This window comes from Helicoverpa zea, chromosome 21 (genome assembly GCF_022581195.2).
Source record: "Helicoverpa zea isolate HzStark_Cry1AcR chromosome 21, ilHelZeax1.1, whole genome shotgun sequence".
In the NCBI taxonomy this organism is placed as follows: Eukaryota; Metazoa; Arthropoda; class Insecta; order Lepidoptera; family Noctuidae; genus Helicoverpa; species Helicoverpa zea.
Window position 1 is genome coordinate 6,541,236 of NC_061472.1, and position 15,079 is coordinate 6,556,314.

Genomic DNA, 15,079 nt, shown 5'->3' on the forward strand with positions numbered 1-15,079 from the left:
AGTCGCATAGCGCAACTGTTGTGCATAAAATCTCGAGTTCGATTCCCGGGCCAGGTCGCGGGGTCTGGAAGTTGGCGGTTTTACACCCCCTTGCCTGTGAGAGCACTTAGAGCAGGCGTCCCGAAATTCACGTAGTAAATCTACGTCAGGGATATCAGGTGGACTAAACCTGCAGATCACTCAGTAAGAATGCCTTAACAGGCAACTAAGTCCTAAGTACGTACCTAGTTATAAGTTCCTTTTATGCCACTTAGTTCGCAATAAAGATTTTGAATTTGAAATTAGAAGAAGAATTTCCATTCCATTTCCTATTAATATTTTTAGTTAATGGCATCAATATATAACTATATTTTTCAGGACAAAACAAATGCGTAACAATATTTTCTCACGCATATTAACGCACGTGTAGGTACGTGCGTTAATATGCGTTATATCAAGTTAGCTATTCTATATTCTATGGAATGTCTCCAGGGCAGATCGGATTTGGCAGCCTATATAGCAGGCTGTACCTAAATCGCTTTATTCGATTTGCTGTTAGGATCTAAATTATGAAGACTGAATCCTTTATCTAAAAGATGTCGTGTACCTATGTTAAGTGTTTGAAATAAGTACTTTAGGGCTATGTCGAAAATAAAAGTTCATAAAAAAATCGTCAAAATGTTGGTATCTCATTTCGCTCTCGATTGAAACTAGTCATTCAAACCTGACTAGAACAAAAAATATCTTCCAACTTACTTCCAGCCAATCATACCTAACGACGAGAACTTAATAAGTATAAAATAAAGAAGTTCGAGTTGCTTCTTAATAAGAGAGATTATAGTTCGGCCATTCAGAGAATGCGTTCCTGACACGTCGCGATTGAACTGACGACGTAACTTTGCAATGGCGTTGCAGTTACGATAAAAATATTTTTGCTGGTTGTTTACCGTTTTAACAATTGAGGAGCATTAAAACAACATTATTATATCAATAATCAATGAATGTAGTTACGTCGTCAGTTCAATCGCGACGTGTCAGGAACGCATTCTCTGAATGGCCGAACTATATTGATTCGTGGGATCCATGTATTGGTATATGTAGGCCAAGTCACTCATTCTCTTTCAAAATATTTGCCTCAGCAAAAACGAATGAGCAATAAAACTCGGCATCTAAGCGCCCTCTTGCAGAAAGCCACTTAACTGATAGCTTACTACTTACAGCGACATCTAGTGAAAGTTATACGAGTCATTTGTCTATAGGAGTTACTTGTCTATAGCGGTTTTGGGTGCAAAGTTTCACTTTCTCCTCAACTGAAACCTGTTCAGCTTCGTTAAATTCGCGCAAGGGGGCGCTCGTTATATCTACATAATAAGTTTCTGTGTACCGTTTATTTATTTAGGCAAACTAATGCTCCAGCTCATACTCGTTGTACCATGACTAAAAGTGTTGAAATTACTTTCCTCGTATGCATGCTCATTAGCGTTACGTATATTGTCACAATCGTTACCTGATAAATCCATAATTATTATCAAGGTATACCTACCTTTTGTACTGAATTAATTGCTAACCTGTTTTTAACCTACTTATTTTTTTTTACCTGTCGGTCCGTCGGTTGACTATCCTTATTTCATGACGAGTTGCTCTGTTTCAGGAGGAAAGTCTATGAGCCCCAGCTGTCATTACGGGAGAAAGTCTGATAACCAGCTACATATTATGGAGTATGAGGTCACGATATAGTTGGAAAACTGCAACGTAAATGATGCATAGGAGTTTAGTCTAATCATCATCTGCCTAACCTATTCCCAACTGTTTTGAGGCCGGCTTCCAGTATTACAGAATGCAGGCAACCTGACCTATAACAATAACAGAAAAAAATAGTCTTTTTTTTTCCTGAAAAGATATTATCATACCTAAAAGCAAAACCGAAACGCATGATTAACGCAGCAACCGGATGGCCGGCCATATTGGGTCTGCGGAAATGGACCGATCTTTCCGGCACATTTACGAATTTTATACCCAAATACATGTGCTTCAGTTCAATACCCCAGATTACTTGGAAACAATTGACCCTTTTTTCTCGTCAAAGTAAAAAGGATGAGTGCAGTTGGAGCAATGACTTGGAGTTGGTCAAACCTCTTTTTGACAAACCTACATCGTTTGAAGTTTTGATTGGAAAACTTGAATGGAGATTGAAGACCATTTTTAAGTAGGTAATATTATGACCAGAACATTTTTAAGTAGAAGAGTTTTTAAGGCTACAAACAATCCGACATTCTGTATCAAAAAGATTTGGGTTTTGTTTATTTTGAAGGGTTCTACTGGTTTTCCGATCATTGTATGCATGTGATAAACTCGTAACATGTAATAATGTTCTACTGTTTATTTTTTGAGAAGAAATTTCGTAAAGAACTGAAAATCTTACAAGAATGAAATAAAAGTATGTAGTGGATCTTGAGTTTTTATATGAAAATTCTTTATCTACTCATAAATCTAGCGATAAGAAAGAAGGGATAGTAAAAAATAGTAGGTTAACCCTTTCAGATGGTCTACCCTACAGAATCTAATAGGATTGAACGTAAATAACAAATAGCTGAGGAAACTTACGACTCATGAAAGGGTCTGATATTGCGAAGATAAATAAAGCCAATAAATTCAATTTATTATTTATTTGACTAGTTCTACTTTCTTAAAAATACTGTACGAGCCCAAACTATACATATTTTATCTAAACTCCAGGATAAAAAAAATTACAATTATCAGAATTATTTTTTTACCTACATAAGAAACATTAATTTTTTTTCATTCTTACAGTTAACAAATAATTAATAAGTAATCCCAGTTTTCTATTCAAAAGTATTGCGGAAAAAACAAAGAAAAAACATTGCACATTATCCTGTGGCAACTAATTGGAAGAATTCACGGTTTTGAAATCTTATTACTAATATATTAATTAACAACAAACAATGGTATTTTGTTTAATTATTTCAACAAACTATATTACAAAGGAAAACAAACAAGTTAGCCAAAGAAGTCTAAAAGATAAGAAAATAAAGGAAAAGAGATTTTTTATAGACAATCGATTAAAATAAAAATATGATAAAAATTACACAATATTATTAGTAATTACCATGAATATTCATATGTACGAAGTATTTAATAAAAAGCAAAAATAAGGAAGTAAATAAATTTTCTTGTAAATTATAAAACCATGGACAAAAAGCTACTCCAAGAATAAAATATTAGCAGTTACTAATGCTGAACTAATGTGAAAAAATATAGAAAAATATTTTTATAATAAAATAAAAATGTGTAATCAATAACAAAATTAAAATCTTAATAAACTACATACATCACAAAATAGGTAACTTTTAATGCGCGCATAACTTAAAACTACAAACTATATTATTTATTTAAAATGTGTACAAGTACAAAAATATTAAAAAATCTAAAAAAAAAATTTTTAACTAACTTAATTATCATCACGATACATTGATGTGGTATTTTGACTAAAACATTAGTTTGTCTTTGATTTCCTACATTAATACTTAAGTATTACTTAAAGATATTAAGTAAGATAACATAAAGGTTTTATGTGAACACAGTTAAGTGATATCTACATAAAATAATTAAATATAAATATGATTATACATAGATTCAAAAAATTATTGCTATTATAAAGAAAATTGTAGTCACAATAATTCTACAATATTTTTTTAGAATTACACATTTGCCCGACATAGGGAATACAACCCAATAAGAAATTATGTATAACTAATTTACTATATTACATACTTATAGATTTGCTTACTAAAATTAAAGTATCAGAAGCTCCAATTAGATTTTCATTACATTAGAGAACTGTATTTCGAACGAAGTATCTCGAACAGCGAATTTATTTAATTGATTTTACAAAATTTTAAATTACATTCGGGATAATTTTATATACCTACTCTGCCAATAATGACCCCCATTTTTATCTTGGATAACATGTAAGAGCATTTTTTTATGACTTACACTTGAAGTAAATTGTTATTATTTGCAATTACTAAGTGTAAATACCCATTTTTCATTTAAAGCAAATCCCATTTATCAAACTATTTGGATGGAACAACGAAATAATGCCATATATATCTATATTAACATCTGGTTAGATCAAAAAGAACTTGATCGAGAAAGATGCCAAAATGCTACCAAAGAAAACTCCTATTGTAACGCTAGTTCTTTATTCATTTGGTCTAAACCCACCCTTACAAATACATACAACCTTACCTCATATTCCTTCATCTTCAGAGCTCTTATATAACTAAGTATAATTACGCTATGCCATACTGGCCACTGTCACAGTTCCGTCTCTTGCCAAGCTGGTGACACAGTTGAGGGGATCCCACGATGTCTCCTAGGAACACGCTGAGAAGGTAAAACTCTTTGGCCTGGTCTGGTGAGCGTTTGTATTGGCTGGAAATAAAAGAATTTGAATTTAGAACACTTTTTGTGAATGAATATAAAAACGCCAAATAACACCGAGAGCATAAACGTCAGTTTTCTTAAAACAGCTGTTTACTATGAATTTATGTCAAAGTTATCACTTGTTTTAAGAAAAACGGTCGTTTATGCGGTCGGTGAACTAGGGCCAACTATGTAGATTAGGACACTTTTTTTTGTCTATCTAGTAAGTAAGAAACTTTTCTTTGATAAAATAATAACTACGATTTTGTTGGATATTCTAAGCTTACTGTGAGATATTTTTAATTAGAAACTGTGTATGTCTACTTTTAACAGTATCTTACGTTCTAAATAACTACTCAATGTAACCTGATTTAAACCTACAAAACACGCTAACAATTCTTAAACGAAGTGATACACATTTGCACTTCACCGCTAAAAACCTTAGCAGCTAAGTGATTACCTTCGTACAAAAGTACGAGTTTACTTTTCAAGCAAAGCTGCGTTTTCCCTGAAACCGTACAAAGCACTACAGAATTTCAGAGAACTGAGCTTTGTAACTAAATATTGTAAAGAAAACTTTTTTCTTTATATGTAAAGTTTTTTTTTTATATAAAAAGCATAGTCTTTCTGGGCTTGCTTTTGTGCTTATTTACTCGTAAATTCATTTGAAGTTAACAAATAAAAACAACTTATTAAGTACTATGGCTTAATAAAATAAAGGATTCACATGAACTGAGAGCCTCCTTCTTTATGGAAAACCGAAAAAAAGTATGTTGATGAAAAAAAGCGTTTTTCGATCAATCAAGACGAAACTAATAACTTGAAATACGATTTAAAAAATGCGGTGGAAAAATCATAAACTTGGCTTTCCTTACGATAACTTTCCCATCTCAAGTTCGCCATACAGAACAAATTGAAACCGCAAGTTATTTTGACAAATAACAGCTATTAAACCTGGAAAGATGAGATAATACGGAACTGCATCTCTTATAACAATCTTAGTACACCACAAACTGACAATTGCTGACTAAAACATATGGCATTATGGACTTAAGATGAAAAGCCTAAGTGTGATATTGCAATGTAATCTAAGATGTAGGGAAACCCACTCTTATCGCGTTATAATAAGCTTTATTCCTTTACAAATAAGGTGTATTTTTGTATGAAGTCTTGGGCCAGTGAAAGTGTTTTGCGGTGTTGCATAATAGCGGCTCACCTCGGACGACGAACGTAAAGTAGACGCTAGTCCCCCATACATTAAGATAGTTTACTCGTCTGCTTGGCCTTCACTTTATTTGGGTTAGGAAACTTATGTCTATGACTTACTAATGTCAGGTGATTTTGATGATATGAACAAGAAACTAGAGTATTAGAGCAAATATTTATATAAAAGAAAACTAAAACACTCATTATTTTCGTGTATTTTGGTATCAATTAGCGGCAAGACTCATTATAACGGTAGTGGTTATTTCGAGTTGTAATATTATTTAACACATTCGTTTAAAATGGGGAAAATATGGTGATTGAAATTAAATTATTCCCAACATTTCAAAACAATTTCCATAAATATTCACAAAAAGCAACAAAACTCAACAGCATAAAATATTTCGTAATTTTCTACAATCCTCATGGTTGGGCGACTGCGAGCGGCGATGACCCGCGGTTGCGTACCACTATTACATCGATGTCCCACTTGCGTCCGAAAGACACACTTAGCTACATTCTTATACGAAACACTCGACCACTGACCCGGTTCCGTACAATTGGACGTGCCATTGAAATTCAACTGATGAAATATTCATGGAAAAGACACCCATAGTTTGACATGTCAAGGTCGATGGAAATTGTGGGTGAATTTTAATGTATGAATTATATATTTGGGATTTGGTAGCAAAAATGTATTTTTTTTTGTAGGAGATTTTAGTATGACTCGGTATGGATGTAGGAAGTAATATAATACTTCCTGAATTGAAATTATTTGTGAAATCAAATGGTAAAAGTTCCTAAAATTGATTATTCTTTAGACAAATCCTCGAATTTTGGTTGTAAAGTAGTACATAGCAAAATTTATTTTACTGGTTGACAATGACTTCATGAAGTGAATATTGGTAAAAATAAAATGAACATTGAAACCAAACTCTTTCTGACATCCTCTTTTCATTTACCTAAAGTATGTGGCCAGTTTTCCAAAGTACTTTACGAGTAAAACCTTATTATTAACGAAAGGGGCATTTTTCAAGTCCACGCTACCGTTCGCATTATTACACAACTTTTCATTGTTAAAACTTCTTATGCAATAAGTTCCTACCTATTTAAAAACTAGTACAAGAACAAGGGTTAGATTCAGATTTATTACATTACGTGAATAATCAGGATTAGCAGGTTATTCATGATTTGGTAAACAATAACATACCGAATTGTCGAAGATTCTAGAACCATATTGTTAGTCTAGGATATATCGTGGTAGTTATTCCTATTATTTTAGTTACAAAATAAAATACTGGGTATATTTGGCAAGTTTGATTTACCTCCCTATACTTTATCTTTTCTTCTTCTATATTATTTAATTTGCGTCCCAGGCTATTTGGTGTGCATAGATAATGTGATCAGAAGCTAGTTTTTAATTTATTATTATTTTGTATGTCTCTTCCAGACCACGGAACTATAGAATGCCGGATTTTTGGGAAGCGAACGTGGGGCCGAAGCTGAATGCCCTTTTGAGACAACTTAATTAAAATGGTGACACAATTATTACCTGAAGACATCAGGCCAATCGAACTGTGGGCGTGGCTGCGCTTGGGCCCGCATCGCGTAGTGTGCGCAAACGCGTTCGAAGATGCATGCGCGCGCCCCGAACTCGCCCACGATGTATTTCTCAACCTCCGTCGCATCGAATAGCTCGGGGTCTGCAAACGTCAGCTGGCGACGGTTGCGGGAGCGGTATGTCGCTGGAACAGGTTAAATGGAAAATGAATATAAAGAAAAAATATCAGCAAATAGTTCCCTTAACCTATTATGATAAAGGGATGAGTTAATTGATATCAAAGATTTTAGATTATTCTCTAAACTGTAACACTCTTTTTTTGCTCATTGAAAAAGCAGTAGGCATAAGTATTTTTTTGTGGATACAGACAGCTAAAATATTCAACAGGCATCCAAAATGTGTAATGCCAGCACAAACAAGCATAAAAGAATTCTGAAAGTCCCCAAAACCTCTTGGACGTCAAGAACAAATGAATCATTTTCAGACATTGGATGCACCAAAGAACCTTATAATAGTCTCGCCTCATGGACATTGGTCACAAATCGATGGCGTCAAAGTTGCGAGATCGGTATTCATCGGAACAGCAGACACGTAGGGCATTACAACATGCAGCATTAACTGAATACGTGGACCATGGCACGCAGACATCATAATATGAGGTCATCAGTCATCGATAGAATCGCTCCCAACACCAACCAGGCATGTGTCAACTGGATTTTTCAAGTATAATTTTAATAGGGTGTAAAACACGAACCACCATTATAATATTACTCGCCGTTTCCCGTGGTTTCACCAGCGTTCCGGGGGAAACTACTTTAGGTACCCGGGTAACGTACCTATAGCTGCGTCAACCTAAAATAATGTAGCTTTCCGAGAGTGAAATACGTTTTCAAATCAGTTTCATAGATTCCGAGCCTTTAGGGTACTTACAATAAATGTAAAAAAAATATAATACATATTAGCATAGATAATAGTATGTTTTATTATGTATTACGATTATACATTTCAAAAATATAATAGTTACAGCATACATTACTGTTGTTACACAATAACACAGTAATATCGCAATGTTAAATATCTCGATGTAATCCAAATCGAGAAAACGATAATATAAATTTAAGGAAGATACATTTTGCTTCATCACCGCCAGGAAATCGGAATCGAGTTATGTAATATGATAAATGACGTTTTTAATGTAATAACGATGTTCTTAATGCAAAATGTAACAAATAGAACATTTATTTTGGAGAAGTGTTTTGAGAATAAACGTAGCAATGTAAGTATCTACATAGGTAAATATGTTTTGATTGGTAATTAAGTCTCTATGTTTCCACAAATTAAAGAAACAAACGGAATCGGATTAACACTATATTTTCATAAGAAAGTAAAAGCCTAGCTAGTTTATGACATGGTGAAGTAGCCCTTGCTATCTTAAAATTTGTTTGATAAAAATATGAAAATAGAGAAAACTGCGTCTGATTTTTTGGCATCACTAAAATGAAAAAAATCCTATTCATTAATATACCTTTAATCCTCAATATGTTGGATTAAAAGAGCCCGCATAACTTCTTATTTCAAAAGAAAGAAAGACCTATTATTTGTGACACATGTCCCAAAAATCCATTCAATTACCGAGACAAAAGTATCAGAAGTAAGTAATCTGAAGCATTTTTTATCATCCAATGATCATTAGCTAGTTAATTGCCTCTGTCTTCGTCCTAATTACTCGTGCACTTTATCTCTGCCAACGTTCTTTTAGTTTGGTGCAAAACTTTTTCTTTCTTTCCTACACTATTTTCGAAGAAAGATAAGAAATACTGGAATTTCAATATGTGTAAGCATTTAAATCCTTTATCACAGTACTGTGTACTTTCTAAATACCTTTTAACATAAAAAGATCTTCTTAAATATGTTACTTAAAAAAAAATTGGATTCATTTTTGGACACTTTTTGGATACCTGCCTTATCGCGAAGTACTCGAAGCAAGATTGTGATTTACTTAATTTTCGTAAAAAATGCTGTTTAAAACCGCACTTAATACTACTTCTAGAACAAACCCCGATTAACCCATTTACTCACACCACATATCACTGTCAAGAACGATTTGCAATCCAGTGCAACCGGCCTAATATTCGACATAAACACGTAATACCATCCAAGTAGTTCACGTTTGATCGCTAATACAAACAGTGGCTAGACTCGTTGAGTTCCACGGTGGTTATTAATGTGACAGACTAACGCGCAAACCACGGTGATTTACGAACAAACATAAATGTATAATCTATGCATTATGCACTGGTATCCAGAGTTTAATCGTGTAAGTCGTGGTGGCCTAGTGGGTTAAGAACCAACCTCTCAAGTATGAGTGAGTGGGTTCGAATCCAGGTCAGGCAAGTACCAATGCAACTTTTCTAATTTTGTATTTACTTTCTAAGTATATCTTGGACACCAATGGCTGATAAAAAGGTGAAGGAAGACATCTTGAGGAAACCTGGACTATTAAGTCTGAAATCACCAAACCGCATTGAGCAAGCGTAGTGTGAGAGGAGGCCGCAGCCCAGCAGTGGGACGATAAACTATATGCAGAGTTTAAACCAGTTAGATGCGGTTCCCAGGTGCTGAGCGATAACAAAAGAGTTCGTTTGTATATTGAAGAGGCATAAACAATGAAACATATTGGTATCATGTACGCAAACAATTGTTTGTTACGTGCGACTAAAAACAAATGAAAGACGACCGGTGATAAGCCTACATTCAGCTCTGGATGGCAATAGACTGATATCATTATGATTATACATAAAATAACATTAGTATGTTTCTGAAGATTTGCAGGATTAGGTGACATCATCATCTCCCGAGCCTTTTCACAACTATGTTGGAATCTGCTTCCAGTCTAATTGGATGCAGCTGAGTACCAGTGTTTATCAAGGAGCGACTGCCTATCTGACCTCCTCAACCCAGTTACCCGGGTAACCCAATACAACCCGGGCAACCCAATTAGGTGACACTGATGTTGAATTAGTAAATATTTATTTTATTTTCAGACAACATTTAGCCATAACAGTGACTAACATAATATTTACACAACAATTGTTTATTTTTCCGGGCCAAGTGCATACGTTCTTCAATTCAATGCCCTGCCTAACCAAAACAGTTATTCAAAAATAGAGGTAGGTAACGCTACTGGCTTACGAATTTGGCTTTGAAATCTTTTGAGGTAGGTAAATCGGAGGGTTTTTCGTTTGACGCGAACGCGAAAATAGAGGATTCGAAAAAGTCAAAGAGAAAGAATTATCTAAGCAGCTTAACTTGACAGCTTTGGCACTATTCCGGGGAAAATGAGACCAAAATAAACTTAGTAATTAAATGAAGTGAAAATACGGATTTCAGAGGTCTTTGGAGTATTTTTCAGTGTGTGCGTTACTTTTTAATTTCTGCAACCTTGCTATGTGTCGTGGCTAGGCTAGATTAATTTCTTTTAAAGTCGACAATAGTAGCAAAGTCACACTCTAGTGAACTGTTAGGATTCTATTATTCTACACCTGTAGAAATATATGATATGGACCTACATTGCATTTTATTGTTCCTGACTTATACTGAGCTACATTCTTTCGAAATGGGAAACACAATACGAGCTTCATTTTTAAAGAAGTGCTAAAAAATGGAATGTCCTGCTGAAATGCTGTACTGCATTTATCATGGTGAAAGTTGCACTGCTTCATAAGCCATTCATATTTTTATTTCATTTAGGAAAAATACTGAAATCTAAAGTGCATTCAGTTGTTATTCTAAACCACGAAGAAAGGAAAGATGAGCGGTGATGCTATAAGGCGGGCAGGTCAGGCGCCTTCTTCTAGGTCAAATAAAGTAGTAGGCTTTAATAAAACGATCAGTATCAGTAAAGTAACGAAGCGTTCGGGGTCTGGATTGATTGTTGATTTGGATTCCTCGTCCACTGAACACTCGCATTTTGGCGACGGTTCTTTATTAGGAGATTTTACAATACGACATTTTCGTTCTCCATATTCTAAACGTTCATTTTGTGAAATCAATGATGTGTCGTATATTTGTTAACATTTAATACGTTTTAAATTTTAACTGGATTTATTTCGGAATCATCGTGAAAATCATTTCGCAGGCTCACTTTTCAAATTGGATATTGTGCTCAAAGTAATTGTTTTATTAAAATTTAAAGGTTCAATGATTTTACTCGTGTAGTCGTGATAAAATGAAAATGCTACCCGGTAAAATAATGAAAAACATTTTTGGGATACGTATAAAATATTAAATATTTATGACCTAATTAGGGAAATTCATGTGACATCTGTACAAATATATGATACTTAGTAAAAATCTTGAAAATCTGAGTGTTTGATTGAACGCCCTACTCTCAGGAACTACAGGTCCCATCTTTCGGAGTTAGATACTGAGTCCATGTGTCGAGGATTTGTCCATTTAAAGATACTTAGGGCTTGCTGGAAGAGATTGCTATACCTTTATGAAATAAGCTATACCTTTTCATGTCTGTGTTGTGTGTGTAACTGTGTACATAAACTGTTAAATAAATAAAGATTTGAAGAGGTTCGTTTTCACCCGGGTTTACAGAGTAGTAACTACGGGATGCGGCCGAATGCGCGGGTGGTAACTAGTCGTAGTATATGATCTTAAAGCTATGCGATATTGTATCTTACAATACCACTTACCTGGACTAAGTGAATAAGAAAATTTCTTCAAGAAATTCGTCAATTTCACACTCGCTACAATAAAAGGAAAGCCTACCAACTGCACTGGTAATTCAAAATTACTCTCTTGAGAACGCACATCATCGCAAATATTTACTAAAAACAGTGCTAACAGTAATATAAACGTTAGTCCACTGCACTTCATTTTCAAAAACTAATTTGAAACACGTCAAAAAGTAAACAAGAAGAACGATCCGCGCCAAAACGCGACAACAGAATAAAAATATTTTCAAAATTTAAATTTCGAACGTTTGTTTCTTCACTCGCGGTGACCGCGGTCTATGGGTATGCTCAACTAGCCAGTACTACGGTTGAGATTGCACTGCAAAAGCTCTCGGTACGTGAGAAGGAACGCAAACACGTTCTCTTTGGTATAGTTTATGTAATGATTTTGTAGGTCAATCAATCTTAATTCACGTTACACTAATCGCGTTAATATAATATTGCGGAATGTTTTGGTATTTTAGTAGCAGGTATTTTTTTGTAATTAATTTAATTTGTACAAATTAGACACGATTATGGGTACCTAAGAACCTATATATACCTATTAAAAATAAAATTGTAGTTTGAAAATGGTAAAATTAATTAGCGTTTTAAGAGTTAGGTACCTAATTGATTTCTGTCTTTAGCTTAAATTGTAAATGTTTTATCCATATTATAACATGATATTACCCAAATCATTTATAGAGCTAATAGTTTATTCGGTTGTTTTAATGCGTTTACCTATGTCAGGAACTACAGGTCTGTATGGAAAAGTTATTTCAGTATTAAATAGCCCATTTACCAAGGAATGAACTGGAAGTATGAGTGTATATGTGTGCTTTCGATATTTATAAAAGTGTCAAACAAGAACCTGTCCCCAGCACTACTAAGATTGCAAATGTGCGTAATATAATATTAGTTCAAACGTTCTAGACATGTTTTAATCCACTAGTTGCCTAATAAGAAGCTATGCCTTATCGGAAAATATAGGTTTTCCATCTAAATATCGTTAATTATTTCTTGGAATCTTACGATGATCCCGGACATTAAAAACTTTACCAATAATTTCGACAGAAGGTCAGGGCCACCGTTAGGTCAAGGTTACCTTCCCCGAAAATATTAAATACACTTATTTTACATACAATCTTAATATTTAACGATAAGAAATAAACATTTACCTGGACTCAAGGCGTAAGACAGTTTCTTCACGAAATTAGTTAGTCGGACTGCTACTATAATGAATGGGAATCCGACTAACTGCACTGGTAATTCAAATGTCGACTCTTGTGTAGATCCTTCCATTAAGCAATCAAATAATAACAACAACAAAACAGTCCAGATATAACACACTTTTAATAACTGCATTTTTGTCTATGACTTTGTCACTGCAAATTCTTAATTCAAGTTGAATATGTCACTGTTAATTCTAAATTCAAATTGAATAGAGTTCGATTTTTTTTAATCAATTTCACACACGACGAAGGTTTTAATAGAGAAGGTTTTAGTGTCCAATCAAGTATCACGGTTTAGTTCTAGCGGTATTGTATAACCCAGCGACCTTACTGGATTACTGCGTATAACTGACCGTGTCCAACGGGCGGCCACCTAGATAAGGTTATTATTTCGTAACATTGTAATCAATGCAGTTCAGTCACATTACTAATCATTGCTCATAATATTTTAATGGCAGTTGCTAACTAGCTTCGATTGTTTCGTAAAATGTATGCAATTTGGGAAGACTTAAATCAGGAATTTTTACTACGTATCACTTTTCTTCCAAAAATCGGAAATATATTTATATCGAATCAATGAATAATATTTATATTTTGAATAAAACTCCAACGCAATGTATATTTTACGTCTGGTTGCCAAGTTTGTTGCAATCTCATGAGTTACCTAAAATTGCCTTGGATTATGAACAATCATTATGCTTGAGCAATACATTTTGCGAAATTTGAGTGCCACGACACTGCGTGCTTATAAATGTGGCAGGTGGAAGTGGCGTAATGTGTATCTAAATTGAATTTTATTATGTCCTTTAAAAAAGCTGGGATTTCCCTTGAAACGGAAATTCTGGTTTCATGAACCGAGAATCGAACTCGCTACATTATAAAGGGTACACCAAATATGGCCTCTCATATGTAGAAATATTTACAACAAAAGGGGCCTAACGTATTTTTGGAATAATACCCCATCATTAGGATGAATAACAATGAACATAGACAAAATATAGGACATTACACCAGTACTGAAATAAATTAAGAAAACTAATAAACAACTAAAAAGTTTTACACACACATTAGCCATTAGATCTACAAGAAAAAAAAAACATGAAACGAAGTGTTGCAACGTTATCGATACATTCGAATTCCGAATATATTTTTTCTAGTACCTAAATCTAGTTCACAGGAGCAAAGATTGAAAGTGACTGCACACACGTTCCGATTTACGATTCGTCATAGACTTTACCGCGCGGGAACCACACTAAAACTGCAGTAAGTAGTATAAGATAGATCTATGCTTACCCCTCCCGACCTACACTAATAGTTGTTAGCATTATGCAACGGAACGCATGTACTTGAAAGTAATGAAGGTTGATAAAATTGAGCGATTAAACGCAACCTAGTATTACGTGTATTTAGTTAATATTTTTAGCTGCATGCAACCTAAAAGTTATTAAGTTTCGAATAGTTGTTGCTAGTTCTTGCATTGTAATCTGTTAATAAATCGTAAAATAGAGATCTGGTTAAAATCATCGTAGGTAGAGATCCTATAATGATTCCTTTGTTTCTGATGCCCGATTAGTTAAATGTTAATCACCAGATCTTGGTTTTGCCAGCTGATATCAAAAATCGATCTTAATTTATCCCTTTTTTTTTAAGTAGCCCTTGATTTTTTAAACAGTTCATTAAAACATCCTTGATCACAGGTTTCAGTTTCCCATAAAAGGAATCAACATTTTTTTTTTCAATCTCTACCGTTAATATTTTTATACATAAGCAGAACCTATACCTATATTTAAAATAAGCTGACCTACCCTGTCACTCGATTATATTAGATAGATATATTTAGTTTTCGCACGCAATAACTTTTTACGTCATACATACATAAGAATAGACTGGATGCCACGTGCCACCTCGGTGCACCTTATAATTACGACATCTAG

At 34.1% G+C, this 15,079-nt stretch overlaps 1 protein-coding gene across 2 annotated transcripts; it reads right to left on the reverse strand.

Annotated features, from left to right (window-relative positions):
• Positions 1-2,630: 2,630 nt before the first annotated feature.
• Positions 2,631-14,367, reverse strand: LOC124640785. Of its 2 annotated transcripts, XM_047178709.1 has the most exons (4): positions 14,306-14,367; positions 13,092-13,518; positions 7,181-7,373; positions 2,631-4,434 (listed from the first exon to the last, which is right to left on the reverse strand). In XM_047178709.1, the coding sequence occupies exons 2-4, from the start codon at positions 13,276-13,278 to the stop codon at positions 4,293-4,295; spliced, it is 522 nt and encodes a 173-aa protein (XP_047034665.1). In that variant the 5' UTR covers positions 13,279-13,518; positions 14,306-14,367; the 3' UTR covers positions 2,631-4,292. The 2 variants fall into 2 exon arrangements, with proteins under 2 accessions (XP_047034665.1, XP_047034666.1); XM_047178710.1 differs by lacking the exons at positions 13,092-13,518; positions 14,306-14,367 and adding an exon at positions 11,893-12,212.
• Between the last annotated feature and the right edge of the window lie 712 nt (positions 14,368-15,079).